The following is a 25,319-nucleotide window of genomic DNA, read 5'->3' as shown; positions in this document are numbered from 1 at the left end:
CTCATTGGACTCTGCAAAGCTTTTCAGTTGAAACTTATGTCAACACACTTCAATAAACTCCCGAGAAAATCAAAGACATGGGTATCTCCGAATCCCGAACTAGGGGAATTCCAATTGGATCACGTAGCGATAACAAGGAAAAACTCAAAGGAGGTGATGAACGTCAAAGTGATTAGGAACGGTGAATTCGATTCAGACCACTATCTCTCCGAAGTTAAAATCCGTTTTCTCCCAATAGGACAAAAGAGAGACCCACCTAAAATAATCAGATACAACACAAACAAAATGAACATCACTGAGGACATCATTAGAAACTTCAGGGATGAAATACGGACCAGCAGAAAGGGGAACTGGCAAGAACTATGCACAGGAATCAATGAAGCCGCAAAGAAAACACTCGGACAGACTAGGAGGAAAAGAGAAATATGGTGGAATGAAGAGTGCGAGAAAGTTCTCAGGGAGAGGTCCGAGAAATGGAGAAAATGGAAATGCTCCAGAGGAAAGGAACAAATGGAACAATTCAGGCAACAGAGGAAAGAAACATCCAGGATATTTCGAAGGACTAAACGATCATTTGAAAGAGCTCAACTGGAAGAGATCCAGACCGACTTTGTCAAGAACAATTCCAAAGACTTTTATCAGACCTTCAAGAGAAAACTCAAAGGATACCAAGTGCCAAGTTTGAGCTTCAGAAACGAACAGGGTAAAATCGGACTGAACAACCAAGAAAACTGTGAGATATTAGCCAGATACTTCCACACTCTCTTGAATTGTCCTTCCCCAACCTCTAAACTAGAATTTCCAGACATACCAGAGAACTCAGAAGATGACGAACCACCAACAAAGGATGAAGTCAAGGAAGCTCTTGAAAACCTCAAAAACAACAGGGCAAGTGGAGAGGACTCAATAACGGCAGAAATGTTGAAATGGGCAGAACCGGAAATCTTAGATGATCTTCACCAAATCATCAAGGAAATCTGGGAGAAGGAGACAATCCCAGAAGAATGGAAAACAGCACTTATCCATCCGCTGCATAAGAAAGGGGACAAGCAGGATGTCAACAACTATAGAGGCGTGTCCCTCCTCCAGATCGCCTATAAAATTCTCTCAAAACTGCTTCTTAATAGAATAGAAGGTAATCTGGACCAATAACTAGGGGAATACCAAGCAGGGTTTAGGAAAGGCCGCTCCTGTATCGAACAAATATTCAACCTGAAGTCAATACTCCGCCACAGAATGTTGAGTGGTAAGAAAATTGTGGTGTCGTTTATAGACTTCAAAAAAGCCTTCGATTCGGTGGACAGAGAGACTTTGGATAAGATCATTAGGGAATTTGGAGTCAAAACCAAACTGGCAAATATAATCAAAGAGACCCTAACAGGCACAACCTCCAAGGTAAAATTCTTCGGGCATCTCTCACAATCATCTGAAATCAAGACAGGCGTGAGGCAAGGGGATGGACTATCCCCACTCCTATTCAACAGTGTCCTAGAAAAGATAGTGAGAATATGGAACTCAGAACTTGAACATCAAGGGATAATCCCGATCTGTCTAGGGAGAAAATCAGGTGGGATTAACACGTTGAGTGCCAGACCGATTTTCAAAGGATAGCCGTCTAGTGCCGTGAGCTAATAACATCGAGTTACTCTCTGGTGCCAAAACGTTCACAGGTTTAACCAAGCAAATGATCGCTGAAATGAGGATGTATTTATGATATATTAGGTTAACTTATTATGTATATTAGGTAAAATATTGCGACCCCATATGGGGTCGTATTGATCATTACGAACTGTACACTTACACGCGCACCCATATGGGGTCGTACTTTTACAGTAGTTACTGTTCCGACGCTCGGTCATACTTACCTTTTCCTTTGCATGGACGCGTTAAATGCTGTTGATTATGAGAGATGTGTTAGGTTGTTCATACTGGAGCCCTAAAAATGTACGATCCCCCATTTTAGGCCAGAAAATGTTTGTAAATGACGATCTTCTGATTTTAGGTTGGGAAATTTTCGTATAGAATGTAGTTATATAAAGTAGTGAAAATCATGTGAATTTGGTAAATTAGGATGTAGCAGAATAATATTATAAGGAGAATTAGTAGTTACGGAAAACTGAACAAGTACATAATTTTGTTTGTATAACTTTTAATTTGAATAACAGAACCTAGCAGCGATGATTGTGCGAAACGGGAAAGCAGTGACTACTGTATATTGTTGAAGACGGTCATAATTGTTGCAACAGCTAGCTTGGAAACCCGGAGTACAGTGGTGATGTGTATGCTGAAGACAGTAGATCATCAATGTGGATGAACGTGCGAGACCGCTGGGTGCTCTGTACTGGGTTCAAAATCACTGTAACTGTATACTTCGTATACTTGTCCGACTTGCTCGATATATCGTCCAGACTATCTGCAGTAAGTCTTTTACTGCTCGATTTACTCGTAACGACTTAAAAAAGAAAAGGAAACTCACCGCACTGCACACTTACATAAACAATCCGTGCGCGAGATAGACAATAACTCTGTCACCCTACAAAACACTCTTGACGTACCCATATGGGGTCGCGCCAAATCAGGAATTGAGGAATGGAATATGGACGATGCACCTACTTAAATAGACGACCAACAGATGGCAGGAAGGGACTTTATACAGCTTCAAAACACATACTTACTGCGCACCCAAATGGGTTCGCACAGTTCTCGATTTAGAACGAACGTACGACCCCATACGGGGACGTGAAGTTCAAAAACTTGACTACTCTCACGTACCCAAATGGGGTCGCTTGGCACTCAACGTGTTAAAGTCAACTGCTTGGCTTTTGCTGACGACTTTGCTATACTATCAGAAAGTCCAGAGGTCGCAACCATCCAGATTAACCTCTTGGAAAGAATTGCCAGTCAAACAGGACTGAGGATCTCAGCAGAAAAGACCAAATTCATGACGAACATCAAAGATGGACCAAAATTCTTGGAAACAGAGGTAGGACGGATAGAAAGGGTCAAGAAGTTCAAGTACCTTGGTGAGACGATACAGGAGAATGGACTAGAAAAAGCTGCAGTGGAAGATCGGATCTCAAAAATGGAGAGAGCATATGGCTTGACAAAAAACATCTACAATAAGAAGTGCTTATCTTGGAATTCCAAATTAAAACATTACAACACCGTGGTCAAAACAGAATGCCTGTATGCCAGTGAATGCCTGTCCATGAACTACAAGCTGGAGAAGCTAGAGGTCCTGGAAAGAAGTATCCTCAGAAAAATTATGGGAGCTGTCCAAACTGAAAGCGGATGGAAACTTCGGAGTAACAGAGAAGTTTACCAGAAGGTGGAAAGAATCTCAGAGACCATGAAGAAAAGGAGGCTGGCGTTTCTTGGACATCTATACAGAATGAACGCAAACAGACTTACCAAACAGATATTTGATTACTTCTGGAGAAAAAAGACCACTACAGCATGGATTAAGGAAACGAAGAAGGATATGGAAAGGTTAAGCATCTTGGAAGACCAGCTGTTAGAAAGGAATACGTTTAGGAACACACTGAAGAATTTGGAAGGTGTTCGAGCCGCAGGAAGAACTAGGAAGACCGGAAGAGCCTGGACAGATGAACAACGGAAGCAGGCCAGCGAACGCATGAAGGAGTATTGGACACAGAGAAAACTCCACACGAAGAGAAAGAAAATGAAGTTCTAGCGTGATCCTTAGTGGTCCATTCGCTTGTAAAAGAAAATAATAATAATAATAACGAAGTTAATCAATACTGGATATGGTTGAAGCAGTGAGATAAAATTATATTGAAGATATCCATAAATGATCATTTGCCTGGAGAAAAGCAAGAGAATGGAAATGAGAATTACATATTTATGTCTGGAAGTGAAGTGAAAGCAAGTATTCTCCTAGCTGACGAGTACAGGCTGCTTCTTAGAGAAAGATTTAAGGTCGATTCATACATCTCCGGGACGTGACGGCGCTTTCCGTGACGTGACGGCGCTTTCCGTGACGTGACGGCATCTTCCGTGAAAACAAAATATCGTCGCCGTGTAAACGAAGGGATGAGTTCCAACACTTCCATTGACATCATTCGCTGTGACCTTCAGTGCTTCTCCGTGATCCGTGCCGGCAATATGTATTCGCTCTCCAACGATATTTTCTTGTTTTCACGGACGTGATTTCTCTCTTCCCGCCTTCCTGTTTCTCTGCTTTCTTTGAGTACTGTGGTTATCTGTGTACGTTTGAACTGTTCCTTACCTCCCAAAATGAAGGATGAACTGCTGATTGATTTAGTGAAGGCACACTCTTTTCTATATAATTTAGCTGATTCGAAATATATGGATAGTGGTTTGAAGAAGCGTGTATGGGACGAAATTGGCAATAAAATGGAAGCTGAAGGTAACTAACATTTTTTGCTTTTAAGATTAAGAAAATCAGTCTGTCTGTACATAGGCACCGACTTTGGCGCGGCAAGGCACTTTCTGCCCCCAACCTACAAAGTCAGGGGTATTAAAAATTAATCAACAATTTCATTTATTTAATTTTTCAAGTAATTATTATTTAATTTTTCAACTAATTGAAAGCAAATGTAGTGTATCCGTTAAATTCTACTTCGTCGTCCTTCAAGCACTTATGTAGAGTAGAAAAGTCTCCTTCCTTACCCCTGCGTTTCCATATAGGATGAACCCACTGATTCTTCCTCTCTTTCTCCTCTTCATCCAAGATTATAGCCATCACTAACAGTTCATCATCACTAAAAGAACTCATCATGGAACACTTGATTGCCGACTTATAACTGCATGGAACTACACGGAACTGAAGTGTGAGAACAGACGTGAAATATTCATGTAAGAAAGGACGGATACGGACACGGAGAGCGCCGTCACGTACCGGAGATGTGTGAATCGACCTTTATGCCCTTCAAAAGGAAGGGAACGCCAGGCCTAAGCAGTTGGTCCTGCTTGTCTGTCAATGCTCGCAAAAAAATTCACATAAGACGTTTATCTCACTTTCGCACTGTATTAAATATTCACGTGCCAATAATTTATTACCATCAGCGTTGTATGTTTCATAACCCAATAGGTGAAGTAATCCTCCAAATTTTATATTCAAATGAGATCGGAAGAGGGATATCAGGTGCACCTCGAAGTCAAACTAATATGGATCGATATCCGATTGTCTTTGAATCGACAGCAGGAGACCTGTAAAGAGTCACAGTTTCAGAAGGCATTAAAGTGTGTGAATTATTTTTTGTGTTGATGTATTTACAGTTGATTGCCACATTCTTCATATGTTCATATCAGTGTATAGCGATTTATGGTGATTTACAGGAAACTCATGTTGTGTGAGTCCGCTTTGTAATATAGTAGAATAAGATAGTGCTGCCATAGAAATGCATATATTGAGGCGGTCCGTTCCAAAACTCGTCTTATCCATCATAAGTGATTTTTCAGGAAAAGCGAAAAACCTGTAATTTTTGTAATATAAGTCTCACTTGTTTAAATGTATTATGACGCGTTCACGTCCAGTGTCATACGGTCTTCTTACTGAAGAATTATAAATATAATTAGTAGAACGTCAATAAATTACATTTGTATTTTGGATAAAACGAGTTTTGGAGCACCCAAAAAAATTCAAAATATATTACCTAACACAACTTATTTTTAAACAAGAAAAGTGAAAGGATTGAGAATATGTTGTAATAAAACTCACCAGTACACTCATGCACCTTTTTGCTATCAGTATAATGATATTCACAAATAAATTAAACACAGCAGTTTGATTTATCATATTTACATCCTATCCATAGTATTTGGAGAGAATTCTTCCTTTATAGGCTACACTGCATTCACAACAGAAGTAACTTGAACAATAAAACATCACTTTGTTGTAAATCAAACTCTCAAATCTGTTCCTTCCTCTTGAGATCCATCACAAAGAACTTCTGTTTCTTCAACAAGATTGTTTTCGTCTACAGAAATTGAGGTGAACAGATTTTTATAAAAAGAAAGCAACTCATTCCTATCCCAATCCATTCCAAAATGCTTTTCAAGCAAACTTTTTACGTCCTTTACTTTGGCGGGATTCAAGTTTACTCCTGGCAATAATTCAGGTGGCATTAGTATATCTCGCAGGCGTTTTCCCTTTTTCATTACGGATTTTCCTAAACCGATGTCTGAGTTGTAATGAGGTTCTCCCCATAAGGGTGACATTTCCCAGTGAGTCTTTGCTGATAACAAATCATTTCACTGAAGAAAATTCAAAGTGCCAAGATGCAGGCATTTTCATCATATTTTCAGAAAGCATTTTCCAATAGTTCACCGAGCAGTCTCTGCCAAACTTGAAGACTTCATCATGTTTGCTAAAGATGTCTTTATATTCTGCTGGATTACAGATTATAGGGCATATCTCTCTCTCTCTCTCTCTCTCTCTCTCTCTCTCTCTCTAGATATATATATATATAGACTTGAGCAAATACCCTGTCAGAGGGCAGATATGAGTGGCCTGTCATAGGAGAGCTGTGTGTGTCAAGAAATATGAGCACATTGCAATCATTGTAGATTTGCGGTTCTGTCCTCCGCAGCCATCCGCACGAATTCGTATAGTAGTGAAGTTTGACAAATCAGTTTGTGATAATCGATGGCAAACTGCAGATGACGTTTCATTAGACCCCTTGTTGAATTCATGCTCCATCCATGTGTATGTAAAAACATTCACCTATGTCAACTTGGCATGTGATGTACCCCTCACAATGGTAAAATTATAGGTGTACAATTGGCGACTGTAATAGGCAATTTGATCTGGAACTTTTGGATTCACAAGATTCTTTTGGCAGTCAAATGAAAATATTGCCATGCTGTCCCTTTCTTCTTGGAGCTTTTTGAAAAAAGCTGCAGCCCTTAGTTTGTGTACTCAAAGTTCCAAGATTAAATCATTCTTCAGTGATACGTTCGAACTTTAAAGTTTAATTTTCTCCTTGAGCTCTATGCACTTTGAGCAAGCGTCAGTAACTGGTGTTCCGAATCCTATGTTGTAGCAACGCATAAAAAATTCACGGAAGAACCACCGCTTCACCCTGAGTTCTTCAGGCGATTTGTTATACATTTTGTAAAGCTTAGCGATGCTTCAATTTCCGGGTAGATACTGTCTGACCGGTGACTTTCCGCGGCAATAGTGACTTTCACAACACTGCAAACTTTCAATGAAACGTTTCACGGAGTGCCTCTTTTCAGTGTACTCTGGTTTGATCCTAGCTCCTCCCCTCTTTCCTGTTGGAAGTTTCCCTGTTGTGAAGTGATTTCTGGCAATCCTCTGAACCCGATCTTTGCTGACATGCAATACATTCAAGAATGTCTTTTGGCAGACCTGAATGTGAAACTGTTCTGTATTAGCAAGTTTTATATACTTTCCACAACAAGAGCAATATTTTCGGTCATCTTAATACACTCTATTCACAGCACAAAACTGCATGAAAGACTAACACAGTTCAAGAATAACTCAAAGAGTGGAAAGACTGGCATAAAACGCGGGTAAATTGTAGCGTGAGTCACGTGCTGAAATTATCCATTCCTATTGGTTGATTGTATATGGAGAGTTTTGGAACGGCAAGCGCCGTGGATAAGGCGAGTTATGGAACAATAGCCTAAGTTTGGTGACAGATTTCTATGGGAAAAGGCGAGTTTTGGTGCTTAATTTTGTGTTAGAACTATCACAAACATCACCAGGAAGGCAATGCTACCTCTAACTCATTTTTTTTTTTTTAATGGATAAGACGAGTTTTGGAACGGACCGCCTCATATGCGATAATATGATGTGTAATTAATATGATGAAGTTTTTTTTTTTTGCTAGGGGCTTTACGTCGCACCGACACAGATAGGTCTTATGGCGACGATGGGATAGGAAAGGCCTAGGAGTTGGAAGGAAGCGGCCGTGGCCTTAATTAAGGTACAGCCCCAGCATTTTCCTGGTGTGAAAATGGGAAACCACGGAAAACCATTTTCAGGGCTGCCGATAGTGGGATTCGAACCTACTATCTCCCGGATGCAAGCTCACAGCCGCGCGCCTCTACACGCACGGCCAACTCGCCCGGTATATGATGAAGTAGATTTTATTAGTGACAAGCGACGACATGATTTTCATGACTGGGTAAATGTGCGGAAATGTGTTTTATGAAATATCTTAATATTACGATTTGTCAAAGAATATTGTTTTTCTTACGGGAATGCCATCTTTTTATACAGTATTTTATATAATTTACTGTATGTGTTGTTAGGTATTAATATAGCAGATACCTGCAGGTACCGATATTTGACCCTACTGATTGATAAGTGCATGATATATGTGCCCAGCGATAATAAGATTATTTGGGAATGCCAAAATGATATTCAGAAGTGATAAAGACGACAAGGACATTTAACGGCATTTCCCATATAACTGAATTTTTTGTGTTTTATAATATGGCTTGCTTAAAATGTTCTGAGCTTGGTAAATTCATGAAGCAGGATGCTACCCTACTTGCACATAGACCAAGTGAGGATCTCTCCTCTAACGCGTTAGGGACCACCGGTGGATTGTATAGTCCTAGCTGCCTGAGCACAAGGAGGGCCACGACTCAGATTATGTCCAAGATGCCCACTCCCATTCCACAGCAACTGGTATCCCGACTCTCAGGACCACTTTACTAGGCCACTCAGCCGTTGCCCATGGTTCACGAACTAGGACGTGACTACAGTAACAGGCTGTCAGGATCAGATTTTCAGTATGCACCAGGTAATTGAAAAATGTTATGAGAGGAGTAGATAGTTGTGTTTATGTTTCGTAGATCTAGAGAAAGCATATGACAGGGTACCCAGGGAAAAGATGTTCGCCATACTGGGGGACTATGGAATTAAGTGTAGATTACTGAAATCAATGGAAGGCATTTATGTTGACAATTGGGCTTCAGTGAGAATTGATGGTAGAATGAGTTCTTGGTTCAGGGTACTTACAGGGGTTAGACAAGGCTGTAATCTTTCACCTTTGCTGTTCGTAGTTTACATAGATCATCTGCTGAAAGGTATAAAGTGGCAGGGAGGAATTCAGTTAGGTGGAAATGTAGTAAGCAGTCTGGCCTATGCTGACGACTTGGCCTTAATGGCAGATTGTGCCGAAAGCCTGCAGTGTAATATCTTGGAACTTGAAAATAGGTGCAATGAGTATAGTATGAAAATTAGCCTCTCGAAGACAAAATTGATATCAGTAGGTAAGAAATTCAACAGAATGGAATGTCAGATTGGTGATACAAAGCTGGAACAGGTAGAAAATTTTAAGTATTTAGATTGTGTGTTCTCCCAGAATGGTAATATAGTAAGCAAGATTGAATCAAGGTGTAGCAAAGCTAATGCAATGAGCTCGCAGTTGTGAACAACAGTGTTCTGTAAGAAGGAAGTCAGCTCCCAGACGAAACTATCTTTACATCGGTCTGTTTTCAGACCAACTTTGCTTTACGGGAGCGAAAGCTGGGTTGACTCAGGATATCTTATTCATAAGTTAGAAGCAACAGACATGAAAGTAGCGAGAATGATTGCTGGTACAAACAGGTGGGAACAATAGCAGGAGGGTACTCAAAACAAGGAGATAAAGACCAACTTAGGAATGAACTCTATGGATGAAGCTGTAAGCATAAACCAGCTTCGGTGGTGGGGTCACGTGAGACGAATGGAGGAGGATAGGTTACCTAGGAGAATAATGGACTCTGTAATGGAGGGTAAGAGGAGTAGAGGGAGACCAAGACGAAGATGGTTAGACTCAGTTTCTAACGATTTAAAAATAAGAGGTATAGAACTAAATGAGGCCACAGCACTAGTTGCAAATAGAGGATTTTGGCGACATTTAGTAAATTCACAGAGGCTTGCAGACTGAACGCTGAAAGGCATAATGGTCTATAATGATAATGTATGTAATAATATGGCATTTTCTTGTGTGTATCAATTTTTCATGTGACTATCAGTTATTAAAATCTATGTTTTGAATTGGGAACAAACCATTCTTATTATTTGGATATAGTGTGTTCCTCTTTTATTATAGAGCACCCTACTTTCCATATAGTTAGATTAAGTGCCCACTTTTCTTACGAACAGACCATTGACCCGTATGCTCTTGAGCTTAGCCGTTGTACCAGTTGAAAGTAGGGAGGATGGAACTTCGATGCCCGGGTTTGATTTCCGAAGTTCCTCATCCAGGAGATTTCCATCCAAACATTTATTTGTGAAATTAAATTTTACATTCAGCACTCTGCTGAACCCAGGACAGGTGCAATATATATATATATATATATGTATATGTTAATGCACCTTTGTATATGATATAATTAAAGCATAGTCTATATCACTTGTTTTTTAAAACTATTTACATTACAATGTAACTATCTTTTGTTCAATTTATAGTTCATGTTGACCCTTGTGGATATTTTATTTGACTGTTAAAGTTCACTGTTGACTCTAATGTACACTGATATACCTGAATAGGTTTGAACTTCCATTAAGGGCACGTGTACGTGAATTATTTTCAAAAAATTGAATTTTTTATTTTCATGTATTATTATTATTCTTTGGAGTTCTCTCTTTCAGAATATATATATATAGTTTACATATGTTAGCAAGCATATTTTGTCCTAAATGTTGTTTTTAAGAATGTCTGCGCTAAGTAGCCAAGCCCCTTTAAATGTCAAACATTTGAAAGTGTCATAACTTTTCCACCAGTAAAGATATCGGAAAGCGGTAAGTAGTATTTTACCGAAAGCTGCCCTGCGTAAGAATTGATTGCTCTTAGACCTGCCAGCCGCAATGTGCTAGGTTGTAAACAGAAGCCAGTATTGTATTGTATTGTATAGTAGCGTGCATGAAATTCTCTATTTGTAAACATCCAGCATTTGCCTGGAGTGAAAATGGAAAACCACAGAAAACCTCCTTCAGGGCTTATTAAAACTGTACTATAGCTTAGCTATAAGGAGAAACCAGGGTAATTTGGAAGCTATGAGAAAATCTGTATGGGCTAGTTTAATTCACAAAGCATCAACTGATGACCACCCACAACACGTGGTATGTCCTCCAGGTCCAGACTTCTGGTGTGGGTACCAGATAGCAAAGGCAGAGGGTAAAAGATTATTGTCATAAACATACATTACCTTATGTTGTTATTGAAGCCATAAAACCTATTTATATAGATCTTAGTGCGAAAAATCTCTTGGAAAAATGTTTACATGGACGAACACAGAGCCCTAATTAGAGTTTCCATCATTGCATTTGGGAACGTGTGCCAACAAGCTTATTTGTAGGTCTTCCTACCCTAAAAATGGGTGTATTGGATGCAGTTATCTACTTCAATGCAGGTGCTGCATCTAGATGTAAGGTACTGGAGTCTTTTAAGAATATCTCCAGGGAAAAATACGGCATCAGCATTAGCTGCAATTGGTCGTCGTAGGGTAATTGACGCTGAGAGGGCTGTATTTGAAAGCTCTAAAGAAGCCAGAACAAATAGTAGAAATAGGAAAACACAGCAGGATGATGAGTGTGTCCTAAATCATGAGGAATTTGGAGCTGGAATGCATCAAAACTGTAGGGGTTGGTCACAAACATAAATTTTTACTTTAATTGGCTCTCCTGAAAAATTGTATTTTTTAAGAATATTTATTTTACTATCTCAGTAACCGTTAATGATAGAACACTGAAATTCGGCACACAGTTTTAGTGTGCTATTGTCTGAAAAGTAGACTACAATCATGAACGTAGCTCTTTATTTATGAAAAATAGACCATAAAGTATTCAACAAAATTTATGAAATTTTTAATAACAATTTTTGAACTTTTCCCACAAAAGAACCATTTTACTGCATACCATGATTGTAGTCTACTTTGTAGTTACATGCTGTGGGTAGCATCTGTAAAAATATCATTCATATCACACAAGTAGTTTCCGAGTGTACCCTTCCGACAGCTTGGAGTGATTTTGCAATCTTAGAAAACATCACAAGAAATAAACTCTCATAAAAAATTAACAATGAACATTAACCAACAATTAATGTTATAACAACAGTCTACAATGTTCATTCATTGCACATAATAATATTTGTCCACCTAGAACAAGTATATCTGTTCAAATTATGATGGAAAATATAGTGATTTTGCACTATTTTACTAGGGTCTTCACAGACACGTGCCCTTAAGTACAATAAATTAAAATTTACTCCATTTGACCTATTTATAAAACTTGTTTACAAACATCATGTACAGTCTCCTTAGAGTTTACAATCTTAAAATACGTCGTTGACTGCCACGAAGTAGATAGTCTTTGCTCTGTATGTTTATTTAAGAAGCAATATTGATAATATTGAAATGTTAACTTTTATAAATTGGTAAAATGGACCAAATTTTAATTTGTACTTAAAGTTCAGACATATTCAGGTATATCAGTGTACAGTAGTCGACAGTGAACTTTAAGTGAAACAAACTATCCACAAGTATCAACATGAACTATAAAGTGAACAAAAGATTGTTATTTTGTAATGCAAATAGAGTTTTACAAAGAAGTGATATAGACTGTGGTTTAAATATATCATATACACAGGTGCATTAATATATATCATTAATGATAAGGACTTCTAGATTCATACAAATCTTTACAAAGTTAAAACTAACTACATATAGAAATCTACGTATAATTTTTATCAAATATGTTGTGCCCTTTTACTCTATGTTTGTTAAAGAAGTTTTTTAATGTGTGCTAATTTGAATTTTAAGTTTAACTATAAGTTAGTCTATAAGGCTGAAGATGACCCAATGAAAGGGGCCGAAACTAGTCCAAAATAAAAGAAAAGATCATTCTTTTAAGTATATTTTGTGTTGATTAGGAGGAACAATCTTTTCAATTTTCATCGTCGTCATATTTAAATCATCAACATGGAGATGAAACTAATAAATTAAGTCACTTTCACTCACTCACTCACTCACTCTCTACATATACATACTGGGAGAGGTGATCAGCTCAGTGGCTTAGCCGCTGGCTTGTAACCTAGACGGCTGAGGTTCAATTCTCGGTTGATCCTGGGTTCAGATTTTCATCCCGGAAATCACGGGGCATCAGGAAAAGCATCTGGCCTTAAACCCCACGCCAGCCTGGGTGGCTCCAGTGGCCCCAGAAATTACTGGGATAAGCTAAAGGAATTTCTTAGGTCACATAATACCAACCTATGCCAAAATGTTCCATTTAATCAAAACTTTGGAGTAGAACAGCTTACTAGAAACAAAGCCAAATATATTATTCTGAGATACGCCATCATTTGTTGAAGTTATATCACTAAAGTATAAAACTTCAAGAAACATGAACTAAACAACTAATTTATTCATTGATTCACCACAGGCCTAAAGAAAACAGTCTAACGAAAATCATTTGGTTTTCTATATCCCACCATTACAACGGAAAGCTAGTAAACACCCAGTCTTAACTTCTGACACAACAATAAGAAAAAAATACCACACACAATTCAAATGCAACATAAATTTAACTGACCTCAAAATTATCAGGTTTATCCAGAAGACTTTCTTTGTAACTGCCCACACTGGTCTCTCTCCTATGGTGCTGTCGAGGAGATGGGCGAGGACTGGCCTGTGGACTTGCATTTGGGCTTGGTGACCTAAAGGCAATACCAAAATAACAAAAAAATGGTCTTCAAATTTCATAAAAGTTAAAATGTTGATGCTGTAGTCATATGGCCTTGAAGGGCCTGTAGATGTAAAGACTCCAAATTCGTTGTATGTATGTATGTATGTATGTATGTATGTATGGCCAAAACATTTTACATGGCAATTATCATTTCTGTTGATGACAAATACCAACAAGAAAATCAAGTACACTAAATGTTCATATTATGTAGCAGTTATAGTGTAAAATGTCTATTTCCTCCAGCTGTACAGCACCCTAACACTGCTGTGTTGCCAGATTGTCATTGTTATTACTAAGTGGGTCAGCTTATAATTGCATTTCATATCAGTAATCAATGTTGCTGCTACTGTTGCAGTGAAATCCTACACACACACAAAAAGTTATTGGTTTTATGTCCTACTAACTATTATGGTTTTTGAAGATGCTAAAGTGCCAGAATTCTGTCCCACTGAAGTTCTTTTACAAGTCTTTATATCTACTGTCATAAGGTTTCAAATACCACCAGACTGACCCAGGATCAAACCTGCCAACTTGGGCTCAGGAGGACAGTGCTATACCATTTGAGCTACTCAGCACAGCCATTTGTATGGATGATGATGATGATGATGATGATGATGATGATGATGATGATTGTTGTTTAAAGGGGTCTAACATCTAGGTCATCGGCCCCTAATGGTACAAAATGAGACGAAATGGAATGACAAATTAAAAGTCCAAAATCCTCCATTGACCAGAATTCAAAACGTGAGGACGAAGAATGAATGGATGGATATGAATTTAAAACAATCAGTGGATCCAACCCACAATGTCTCGGATTCACAGAAACTGACGTGAAATAATAGTATTACCGACCAAGGGACTGAGTCTATAGCATAATACTGAATCAATGATGCTTTTAGTCGAAAGTTGTCCAAAATCCAAGTCATCGGCCCCTCATAATGGCACTTATTGCTAGGAAAGAAGAGTTATGGTATTTGTCACTGTGCGGTACTAATCAAGAGTAGCGTAGACTCGCGGTATTCCTCACAGTATGGTACTCCTCACAGGTAATGAAATTCGCACATGTAATACAGACCTATTGTGTTTCGCACATTGCGACGCCATTGACATGCAATGCAAACCTACGGAATTCATCACTTAAGTATACTAACCACAGAGACTCGCGCTATCCCATGGTGTTCCTCGCATGGTGGCTACTAATCATAGGCAAGCCAGAACCATGGTGTCACTTATCCAATGGTGTCGCTCATATAGTGGTAGTAATCACAGGTACTGTAAAAGCTGGCACCATACTCTTTTGCTACTAATCACAAACCTATTTGGTACCTAACATAGTGGTACTATGCACAAGTAAAAGCGACCCATGGTGTTCCCCGCGTGGTAGTACTAATCACAAGTGGTTTCATGGTTCTAATTCAATCATCCCTTAGTTGCCCCTTTTAGTTGCCTCTTACGACTGGCAGGGGATACCGTAGGTGCATTCGCATGGAGATGGCTCATTTATCCTTAACATACCTGTAAGTAGTTGGGCAGTATTTTGTATGAACAGAGAACAGCATTACTGTTAATAAATGGGTGCCCCATCATTTCTGTATCTAAGGCATTAGCAGATAATATATTCATTAAGAAATATGTTCTTATTATTTAATGAGTTTCTCGACATGTTTTAGGTCTTGTTTTCTACAAAACAATATTAGTAATGTATTTAACACCAAGCAGTGATTTAAGGGAAACACTTGACTGAAATAAGTAATTTTTATTCACAAGAGAGGAATAACTATATCACTAAGTTGCCAGCTGCAGTTCTAGAGGGATCACTGCTGCAATATCAAAACTCTCACTATTGCAATATCATCAAAATAATAGCTGTCAAGTGAAATGTTATGTATGTATGTATGTATGTATGTATGTATGTATGTATGTATGTATGTATGTATGTATGTATGTATGTATGTATGTATGGTGAACAGTCAACAGCTGACATTCTGTTAACCTATTTTTAAGTTACAGTACTGCAATTGCAAGTCAAATGTCTGTAATTGAATAAATGTACAAAACACAGAAACAAAAGCACGCAAGAGTCGTAAATAATTGTACTTAAAATGGAGTTAATCCTTAAAATAGAACCTGGGCAGCACGAATAAATTTTTTTAAACGAGAGAGAAAGTATGTGTGCATGTGTGTGTGTGTGCACGCGTGCGTGCAATGTGTGCACATAGTGCTTTCATTTCATACAAATTAAGTGGCAAGTAAGAAAAACAGCAATAATGCATAAAATTAGTAAGAAATTTTCATAATTTTATATTTTTTTTTAATGCATGTGAGTGAGTATTGAGACTGCAATATAATTCTAGTATGAAGTTAGCACACTTCTAGATCTGTAGTAGACTGATCTTAACAAAATGCATGCCAAGGAACATACATCAGAATTTCTCAAGCATTTGTATACACAGCCTTATCAATGAAATGTAATTGAGTCATTTATATTTACTGTGATGATAGAAAGAATAGATTTCTGGTGCATCTGTTCACAAAGACTAATTAACGAAAAGCAATGGAGCCATCTGTTTTTGGTGTGCTGATCACAAAAGTAACAAGGCAATATGCATCAAAAGTTGCAAGGAAGGATGATAGGAAGAGCTGCAATCCTTTTTATCTCCTCTGCAGCAAAATCTAGACAAAGAGTTATCTTCTAGTAGCAATACAGAATGATAATATAAACAAACAATCAGCTCAAACAGTACAATAATGTCTGAATTTCCATACTTTTTTACTTCACTGCATGCTAGTAATGGTGAATTAGCAGCACATGTGATTCAGTTCAGCCACAAGTAATGCAGGATTTAGTTTACAAGATGTTCATTTTTCTACTGAAACAGCACTGTATCTAGATTTTAATTTTTGAGGAACAATGTTGGCTTCCTAATTCTCATACATATGAACATTTTCCCTTTTACAGCAATAATAACCACTATAACCACTTCTGTATGCTAGGAGATGTTTCTGATTCTGATGACCACAATGATGACAATGATTGTCATTGTTGATAAACTTGACTATAATAGGTATTTATATTCATTTCTGTAGTGACTTGACTAAAGCTATTAAAAATTATTTAAAATAGTATGTGCTTGGTCCACCTTGTCAATACACTTTTATCCCCCTACATGGCACAACAGCCCTGAAGGGCCATGGCCTACCAAGCAATCGTTTCATACAATGACGTCCAATCAAAGACTTCACTGGCGAAGGGAATGTACTATGTTCCTGAAACATGCACGAATAAATAATTTTCAAGTATAGAAGTGTATTGACAAGGTGGACTAAGCAGATACTATTTTAAATAGTTTGTAATAACCTAACGATTGCCATGTTAAAGGGTCAACCAGTTACAAATTCTTAACATCCTGCTTTGAATGCAAGAGTGGCAAACAACTCCAAGCAGCAGAATATTAAAAAGGACTAATCTGGCTTTTCTACTACCGTTGTTACCAACACTGCATGGTTTAACATTGTTTCTAGCAATGCTGGGATAGGAAAGGGCTAGGATTTGGAAAACACTAGCCATGGTCTTTAAGGTATTGCCCCATAATTTGCCGAGTGTGAAGAAGGAGAAACCATGGAAGAAAAAAAAAATGTAGGCTGACCAGTTTAGATAAGAATAAGTGTGTCAAACTTCTCATGACCATTAAGCTACAGACTATATGCTCCAAGAATTCCAGGACAATAGGAAAGCAAGCTCACCAGACAAAAAATTAGTCACACCTGAAGTAATCATTACAATCATTTAATAACAAGCAACTCCACCTCTGGACTTGATAACAGCCTGGATTCAGTTAGGAAGCAAGTCCACAAGGTTGTGCAGTAGGGTGGGCCGAAGAAACTCGAATTCTTTTTTCCAAGTCGTAATAGCGCGGAAAACTTGCGAATTGAGGAGAATAAAACGGGATAAAAGAAGAAACAAAATAGGTTCATTTCTTTCGTTCGCACACGTGCTCTAAAGTTTGCCGAAATTCAGAAAAATGTATATTTTTACGATAATTTCCTACCTTGCTTAACTTGTCAATATTTAAATATAATAGCTCTAGTAGACTATTACTAGAGCCAATAATGATTTAGAAAAAAAGAATAGTTCAAATCGGTTAAGGTCTTCCGCTCGCTCAACAGCCGTCAAAAATTTAACAAATTCTCGCGCTCGTCGTAACTCGCTCGGGTCAAAGACTCTGACGCTCACTCCACCTACACTCTCGCCACCACACCGTGTCATTGTTGTGTTGGTCTGCACTTATCCCTCGTGTTTGATGTGTGTTTCATTCGCTCTTCCAGTTACTATTGTGGCATTTGCACCGACTGTATTTCGATGTTTGTTTAGTGTTATGACATTTTTGTGTAACTTTGTGACTTAACGGTGGTATACTATGGCTGTACCTCAGAAACTCATCACAAGACAGGTATTTGATTGCCCTATATTTGCTGCACCTAAGGACTTTTCATCAAACAAGCTTCCTACTGGTGAGGACGTGATTCGGTGTTGTTCACAGGAGAGATCCGACTTGGCGCTTAAAGTTAATAATAAGAGAGTCAGTTTTTCACATGTTGCAAGTACAGTAGCTAACAAAATAATTGGTTTGTATCAGAAAGCATCCATCCCAACGGTTACAAATAACATAATTGTGCAACTTATAAAAGCGTTGCATGATAAATATTACAGCATTCGAAAATCATATACTCGGGATAAGAATAAAGATTTGTTTAAGCAGAAAATTGAGGAGTTTAAGCAAAAATGCTCACTGGTTTTTGACGTATCGGCTTGCAAATGCCCCATTGTTGTTAACTGCATTTGCAACAGAACCCCTGATTTATGTAATGCGATATAACTGTCAACTGTGTGCAAAATCAAACAAAATGCCTGCTATTGAGCTAAGATTTGTTTACTTATTACCAGCACACGGAATAGGAATAATTGGAGGGTTGGACATGTCTGAAACAAAGAAACGTATTAAATCATTGGAAAGGAGATCGCGTGACAGCCATTTAACTCTGGATGATGAATCTGAATCTCATCTGAAACCGTCATGCTCGTATTCAAATGTAAATATTGTTGAAACTGATGATGAAGACCATTATCTTGGTCGCTATCACTACCTTTACTAGAAGGATAACGAATTTAACTTTAACTTCAGCTTGTTTGATGAAAAGACTTTAGGTGCAGCAAATATAGGGCAATCAAATACCTGTCTTGTGATGAGTTTCTGAGGTACAGCCATAGTATAACACCGTTAAGTTACAAAGTTACACAAAAATATCATAACACAAAACAAACATCGAAATACAGTAGATGCAAATGCCACAACAGTAACTGGAAGAGCGAATGAAACACACATCAAACACGAGGGATAAGTGCATACTGACACAACAATGGCACGACGTGGTGGCGAGAGTGGTAGGTGGGCTGAGCGTCAGAGTCTTTGACCCGAGCGAGTTACAACGAGCGCGAGGATTTGTTAGATTTTTGACGGCTGTTGCGCGAGCGGAAGACCTTAACCGATTTGAACCATTCTTTTTTCTAAATCATTATTGGTTGGAGTAAGAGTCGGCTAGAGCTATTACATTTAAATATTGACAAGTTAAGCAAGGTAGAAAATTATCGTAAAAATAATACATTTTCCCAGTTTCGGCAAACTTTAGAGCACGTGCGCGACCGGAAGAAATGAACCTATTTTTTTCGTTTTTTTACCCGGTTTTATTCTTCCCAATTCGCAACTTTTCCGCGGTATTATGACTTGTAAAAAAAAAATTCGAGTTTTTTCGGCTCACCCTATTGTGCAGGTACGTCGCATCCAGGTTAAGCCACTCGCTGAGGATCTGATTGCACAATTCTGCCAAATTGCAGGGATGTTGATGTCAGCGTTTTACCTGCTGTTTCAAAATGTCCCACAGATTTTCAATGGGGTCAAGTCAGGTGACTTTGCAGACCAATCAAGATGTACTAGGGTGGGGAGTGTTCATAAAACCAGTCACATATGCATTCAGTCGATGACTTTGCTGCTGTCATCTTGAAAATCCAGGGTATCAGTGGCATACTCATCCTGCAGATGTTGTCTGAAAGGCAACACCTGATCATCCGGAATGTTTAAATGAACATGCTGTTTCACGTTAGTGGTTACCTCAGTGAGCGGACACAATCCATGATACGAAAAACAGCCCCAAAACATCACAGACCCACTTCCGGCTTGAACCTGACCTTGCACACATCCAGGATGAAATGCTTCGTTTGACGTTTGGTGCATTCGACAATGTGCGTTATTGGAATACAGGCAAAAATGTGATTCACCAGACCACATTACGTTCTGCCAGTCAGCTACTGTCCACATTTGATGATTTCTAGCCCATTGAAGATGTGCAGCTTTATGTGGCTGTGTGAGCAATGGCCTCTTATGAGGTGACCGACTCCAAATGTTCACTGCATGCAGTTCCCGCCACAATGTTCCCTCGCTGACAGGTTGGGATGGACCTTCGTTCACTAACTGCAACAATTCCTGTTGGGTGTGGAAGCCATTTTGATTCACAAGCTGTGAAACGCATCTCCGCCCCTCTCAATCAGGATATTTTTCAACCACAATTCTGACGTTGCGTGTTTTGTGGCCACATGAAGTACACCACTGCTTATAGACATATTGAACAGTCCACTGGGAAACACCAGCAACTTCACGTAATGCATGGCCATGGGCACAGCCAAACACGATTGTTCCGTTTTGCCACTCTGTCACATCCTTACATCTATCCATGTTGACGTACACTGCCCGCTTGAATCATCAATGTCTCACTCATCGCTACTGCCTTATGCTCGCATAGAGTTAGTGCGCGCACAGTTGAGCATGGGAATTATTTACTGTGCCATCTGTACAGGCCTAATAATACACTTGTGTGTGCGCACTAGGGCGATTAATTTTTTGTCCGGTGAGCTTATTAACACCAGAACTGCAGAGTGATCAACCTGAATACAATGATACACAGAACAATTTACATACCAATGAGCACAACGGATTTCAATGAAGAAATACAAATAATAAAACAAATTGCAAAAGAAAACCATCACCCTCCAGACACAGTAGATAAACTATTAAATAAACAAAGGGAAAATGCCAGAAAAACCACACACAAAATAGAAAATAACATTGTCCTCAACTATGTGAAGAACACATAGAAGACAGCTAATATTTTCCAAAACAAAACAGAGTAGCATTTAGAAGGAACAACACACTACGAGGACACATCAACAAATGTAACTTAAACAAAAAAGATATTTTCTCCAAGTCAGGAGCTTATGGAACCCATGTGTCAAGAACCTAACTGCAATGCCACAAATATAGGCCAAACAGTACAGGCCACAATATACACCACACAATATACAAAGGACACAAAAACGTGATACAATCGCGTTTAGCCTTCGGAAAGCACACATATATCAATTCACACCATTTCACAGGCCTCAACACATATCTAAACATTTTACATATGGAAAATAAAAGGAAAAATTTGGATATTAAAGAAGCAATCAAAATTTACATTGCCAAAAAAAAAAGCAAACTAAACCAACCTCAATGATCATACACATTTAAAAAATTCCTCCCGTCTTCACCCTACTTAATTAAGTTCTGAACAACATTTTACACGTAATGAATCCCACAGGAGGCTAATCTGACTTAAATGTCTGGATAGTCTTAACTGCAGTAAATTCTCTGATTTTAGGTTATTGTTTATGGCAAAAATAATGTCTTGCAGGATACTCTTTCATTCAATTCTATTATTTATTTTATCAAAATCATTAACTTGCATTTAATCCCTAAAGCAAAACAAAAAACATAACATGAAGAAGCAACATTCCCCTCCCCTCTCCAATGAACAAAGTCATTGCCCACAACACTCTCCTCACTCCCCCACTTCCCCTCACCACTCTATAGAGCAGAGTTCAATGTCTACGCTAATTAGCTACCAGGACTGGGCAAGGACACTGACCGCAGTCCAGACACAGCTGATGTTGATCAGCAGCTTAGATAAGTAGAGAAACATTTCTTTCAGTTAATAAGATGACAGTTGAGGACTACTACAATCCCTTTTTTTAATATATTACTTGTTCATAATATCACCAACTCTCAATCTTTGACAAGTTTATGCAATGTAAAAAATAAGTACATATATGCACATGATTTAAAATGATTTGATAGAATCCGAGGATGTTCTTGCAGAACAAAACATGTAATTATTTATTTAATTGTGCATAATTTTTACAGGTGTGTTATAGTGTTGTGTGTCTTACAATTAGTGTTTTCAACAGATTAAAAACTTCAAAGTTACATTAACTAAGTTGACACTGGAAAATATGGCCTCTCCTGAACAAAATGTTATAGCAGAGTTTGTAATGACTGTTCTGTCGGCAGTTGAAATTCAAACTACACTATTGAGACTGAACAGACAATAATGTACTGGATAGTGTCAATTATTGGCTGTGTTTGCCCAGTAGGGACAGTTGATTTGAATAGCAAATAATGAACAGTAAGCACAATTCAGCAATCATAGCTACATAAGCTGCAGCTTCTTGGAGACAAAAAGCTAACTAAGATTTTGAATGATATTCCTGAGGATGAATCAGATGTGGAAGATGTTGCAGACATTACATAGGGTGAACTTTAATAAAACCGACAAACTGCAGGGACTTATTCCTGACTGGAAATGGAGGAAAAAAGTCCTATGAACATGTGTCCGGAAATGCATCGTTGCGACGGTGGATGGCACTGACGAATGAAATTTTCTCCGACTACTTGCAGTGTGTTTCTTCTCTTGCAGATAGTGTGATTGAAGCAGCGTACTGTCGGAAGCAGAATGGTTCGGTATTCATGTCAGGAACAAGCCGAGATGGTGTTTGTGTACGGCCAAGCCAATGGAAACGGTCGAGAGGCAGCACGGCTATACCAAAACAAGTACCCTCACAGACACCAACCACATCACACAACATTTCAAGCCATTTTTGGGTGTTTGTGTGATCATGGGTCCTTTCAGACAGCCGAACATGCAGGGAAGTGGCGGACTGTGCGTACACCCCATCTGGAGGAACAGGTTCTACAGGACATTGAGACGAACCCTAGTACAAGTTCCAGGCAAGTGGCCCGCCAACGTGGTGCAAGCCAGACTGCGATTATGTGTATCCTGCATGACAACCGCTATTATCCCTATCACCTGCAACGAGTGCAAGGATTATCAGCAGCGGATTTCCCTCTACGGGAAGGATTTTGTCGATGGTTTTTGCACAAGGCCATCACAGTTATGGGATTTCTGTCGTCAGTCCTCTTTACCGATGAAGCAACCTTTACCAGAAATGGCATCGTCAATCTGCATAATCGTCATCTGTGAGTTACAAAAAATCCCCGGGGGATGGTTGAAGCGTCTCACCAGCATCGGTTCAGCATCAATGTTTGGGCAGGGATTCTTAGTGACACATGCTTGGACCAGTTATTATTCCACAACGCCTCAAAAGAGGAACGTACCTGGACTTCCTGCAGAATACTCTGTCTGGATTGCTTGAGAATATGCCTTTGGCAATAAGACAGGTTATGTGGTTTCTGCATGATGGAGCACCACCCCACTTCCGCATTACAGTTCGCCAACACCTCAACAACATCTTCCCCAGGCGCTGGATAGGACGCGACGGCCCTTGTTGCATGGCCTCCTAGATCACCGGACTTAAACCCCTGGATTTTTACCTCTGGGGACATCTGAAAAGCATTGTGTATGTTGAACCAGTTCCTGATGTGCAGACCCTTCAACAGCGCGTTCACGACGCCTGTGATTCTATTCGGCGAGAGGCCGGAACGTGCGAAAGAGTGAGACAATCCACTGTAGAACGTCTGAACGTGTGCACTGCAGCCCACGGAGGCCACTTTGAACATCTGCTGTGACATGGATGCGATTCAGCTATGTACTGTGTTCCGGGACTATTTGTTGTCGTTGCACGCACACCATCCATTTCCGGACACATGTTCGTAGGACATTTTTTCCTCCATTTCCAGTCAGGAATCAGTCCCTGCAGTTTGTCAGTTTTATTGAAGTTCACCCTGTAGATCTGATAATGACGGTAGTTCCTCAGGTGAAGATTACCATTCTACTTAGGTTAAAATTTCAATTTATCATATCAACACTATAATTGAACATGATTTTTTTCAACATATCATTTCAACCTCTTAGTACCAGAGTTAACACTTTCAGCCTTTCTGGAGTTCCAGTACTCTTTAAGCCTGGTGGAGTATGCAGTTTTTCGCTCTTCAGACCACTTTGAGCCAGATAGTCTTTCTCTTTCAGGAATATCCTATATCCTATGTCCCCAGGTTCCAAACTTACTTCTTTCCTAAACCAGTGTCTCAAATGACATCGACCAGATCCTCTGGTGCAGTCATGAGAAGATCAAGAAATCTGCAAGATTTTCTGGTATTAGGCATTCGAGACATATGACACAAAACAGCTCTTCCTCATACAAGCGAGAGCTTTACCAATTTAGAGTACAGCTCTGTATTTGACCTTTGACCTCAGGCAATATTCGCCCTCAGAATTTTGACGTGGGCCAAGTATCTTTCATAGAAATTTCCTGTCTTTCATATGGATTCTCTATATCTCACAGTGCTGAGTGAGGATCAAGCATGCAGCAGCTTCAGGCTTCAGGACACCCTAGTGTGGTATAGTGGCAGCAGTATTTGGCATGCCGTGATATCAATCTGGACTGAGTGGGTCTTCAGCAGTGAAAAAGCTGTTTTCATTCATTTAGCCTGATATATTAGAGCTTCTTCCTCTGATGCATTAAAGGGAATGATCTCTCCAAGATACTTGAAATGAATGAGTTTCATTTTTTAACATTTGGTATTGAGAAATACAGTGGTATTATGATGGCCAGATATCGTTACTTGTTCTGTTTGTCAATGTTCACCACTTTTTATCCAATGCCGTGCTTGATATTATTATTGGGTGTTCATCCACACATGGCTGACCTTTTCAAGAACACAGTTGAAAAGAATGAGCGAGAGCCTACTTCCTTGATGAACACCAGCCTTCCTCTCAAAGGATCTAGATATTTCCTCTATGAAATTCACTTTTGAATCAGTGTTGGTGAGAGTTTGTTTGATAATGGAACAAGTCTTGTTGTCCATGCCCATCGCCTTGAGGATATCTGGAAGAGTCAATTTATCAACTGTGTCATAGGCCTTTTGGAAATCAACAAAAGTCAATACAGGGGTTAGGCACAAGGAGATCTGATTTTGATTATGCTCTATAGGGAAAATATCTGTTCGCTGCAGTGCAAGAATGGGTCTTATGGAAGCTGGCTTGATATTCATCAACATGTGGATCAACAACAGGTTTTTTCATCATTATTATTACAATTATTATTATAGAAAAAGCAGGGGCTGCATTAGGAACAAAAATGTAAAAATAATGAAAAATAATACAAATGTACAAACTATTTCATAGTTATTTCACTCATTCTAAACATGCCTTTTTCTGCCTTTCACCCAATATCTTGATCTTGAGCCAACATAATGAAAAAGTAAACTATTAAAGTAGTAAAACACTTCTGCACTGTACT

The 25,319-nt window shown here is 39.0% G+C and overlaps 1 protein-coding gene across 4 annotated transcripts in view; it reads right to left on the bottom strand.

Moving 5' to 3' along the window:
- The window catches only part of GramD1B (GRAM domain containing 1B), a 557,013-nt gene that overhangs the window by 378,428 nt on the left and 153,266 nt on the right, over nt 1–25,319 (bottom strand). For all 4 annotated transcript variants that reach the window (XM_067141766.2, XM_067141765.2, XM_067141764.2 and 1 more), the window contains one exon: nt 13,538–13,661. In XM_067141766.2, coding sequence (XP_066997867.1) covers nt 13,538–13,661 — 124 coding nt within the window. The remainder of the gene's footprint in view (nt 1–13,537; nt 13,662–25,319) is intronic.

The sequence above is a fragment of the Anabrus simplex genome, chromosome 2 (genome assembly GCF_040414725.1).
Source record: "Anabrus simplex isolate iqAnaSimp1 chromosome 2, ASM4041472v1, whole genome shotgun sequence".
NCBI lineage: Eukaryota > Metazoa > Arthropoda > Insecta > Orthoptera > Tettigoniidae > Anabrus > Anabrus simplex.
This window is presented reverse-complemented; position numbering and strand designations above follow the sequence as displayed.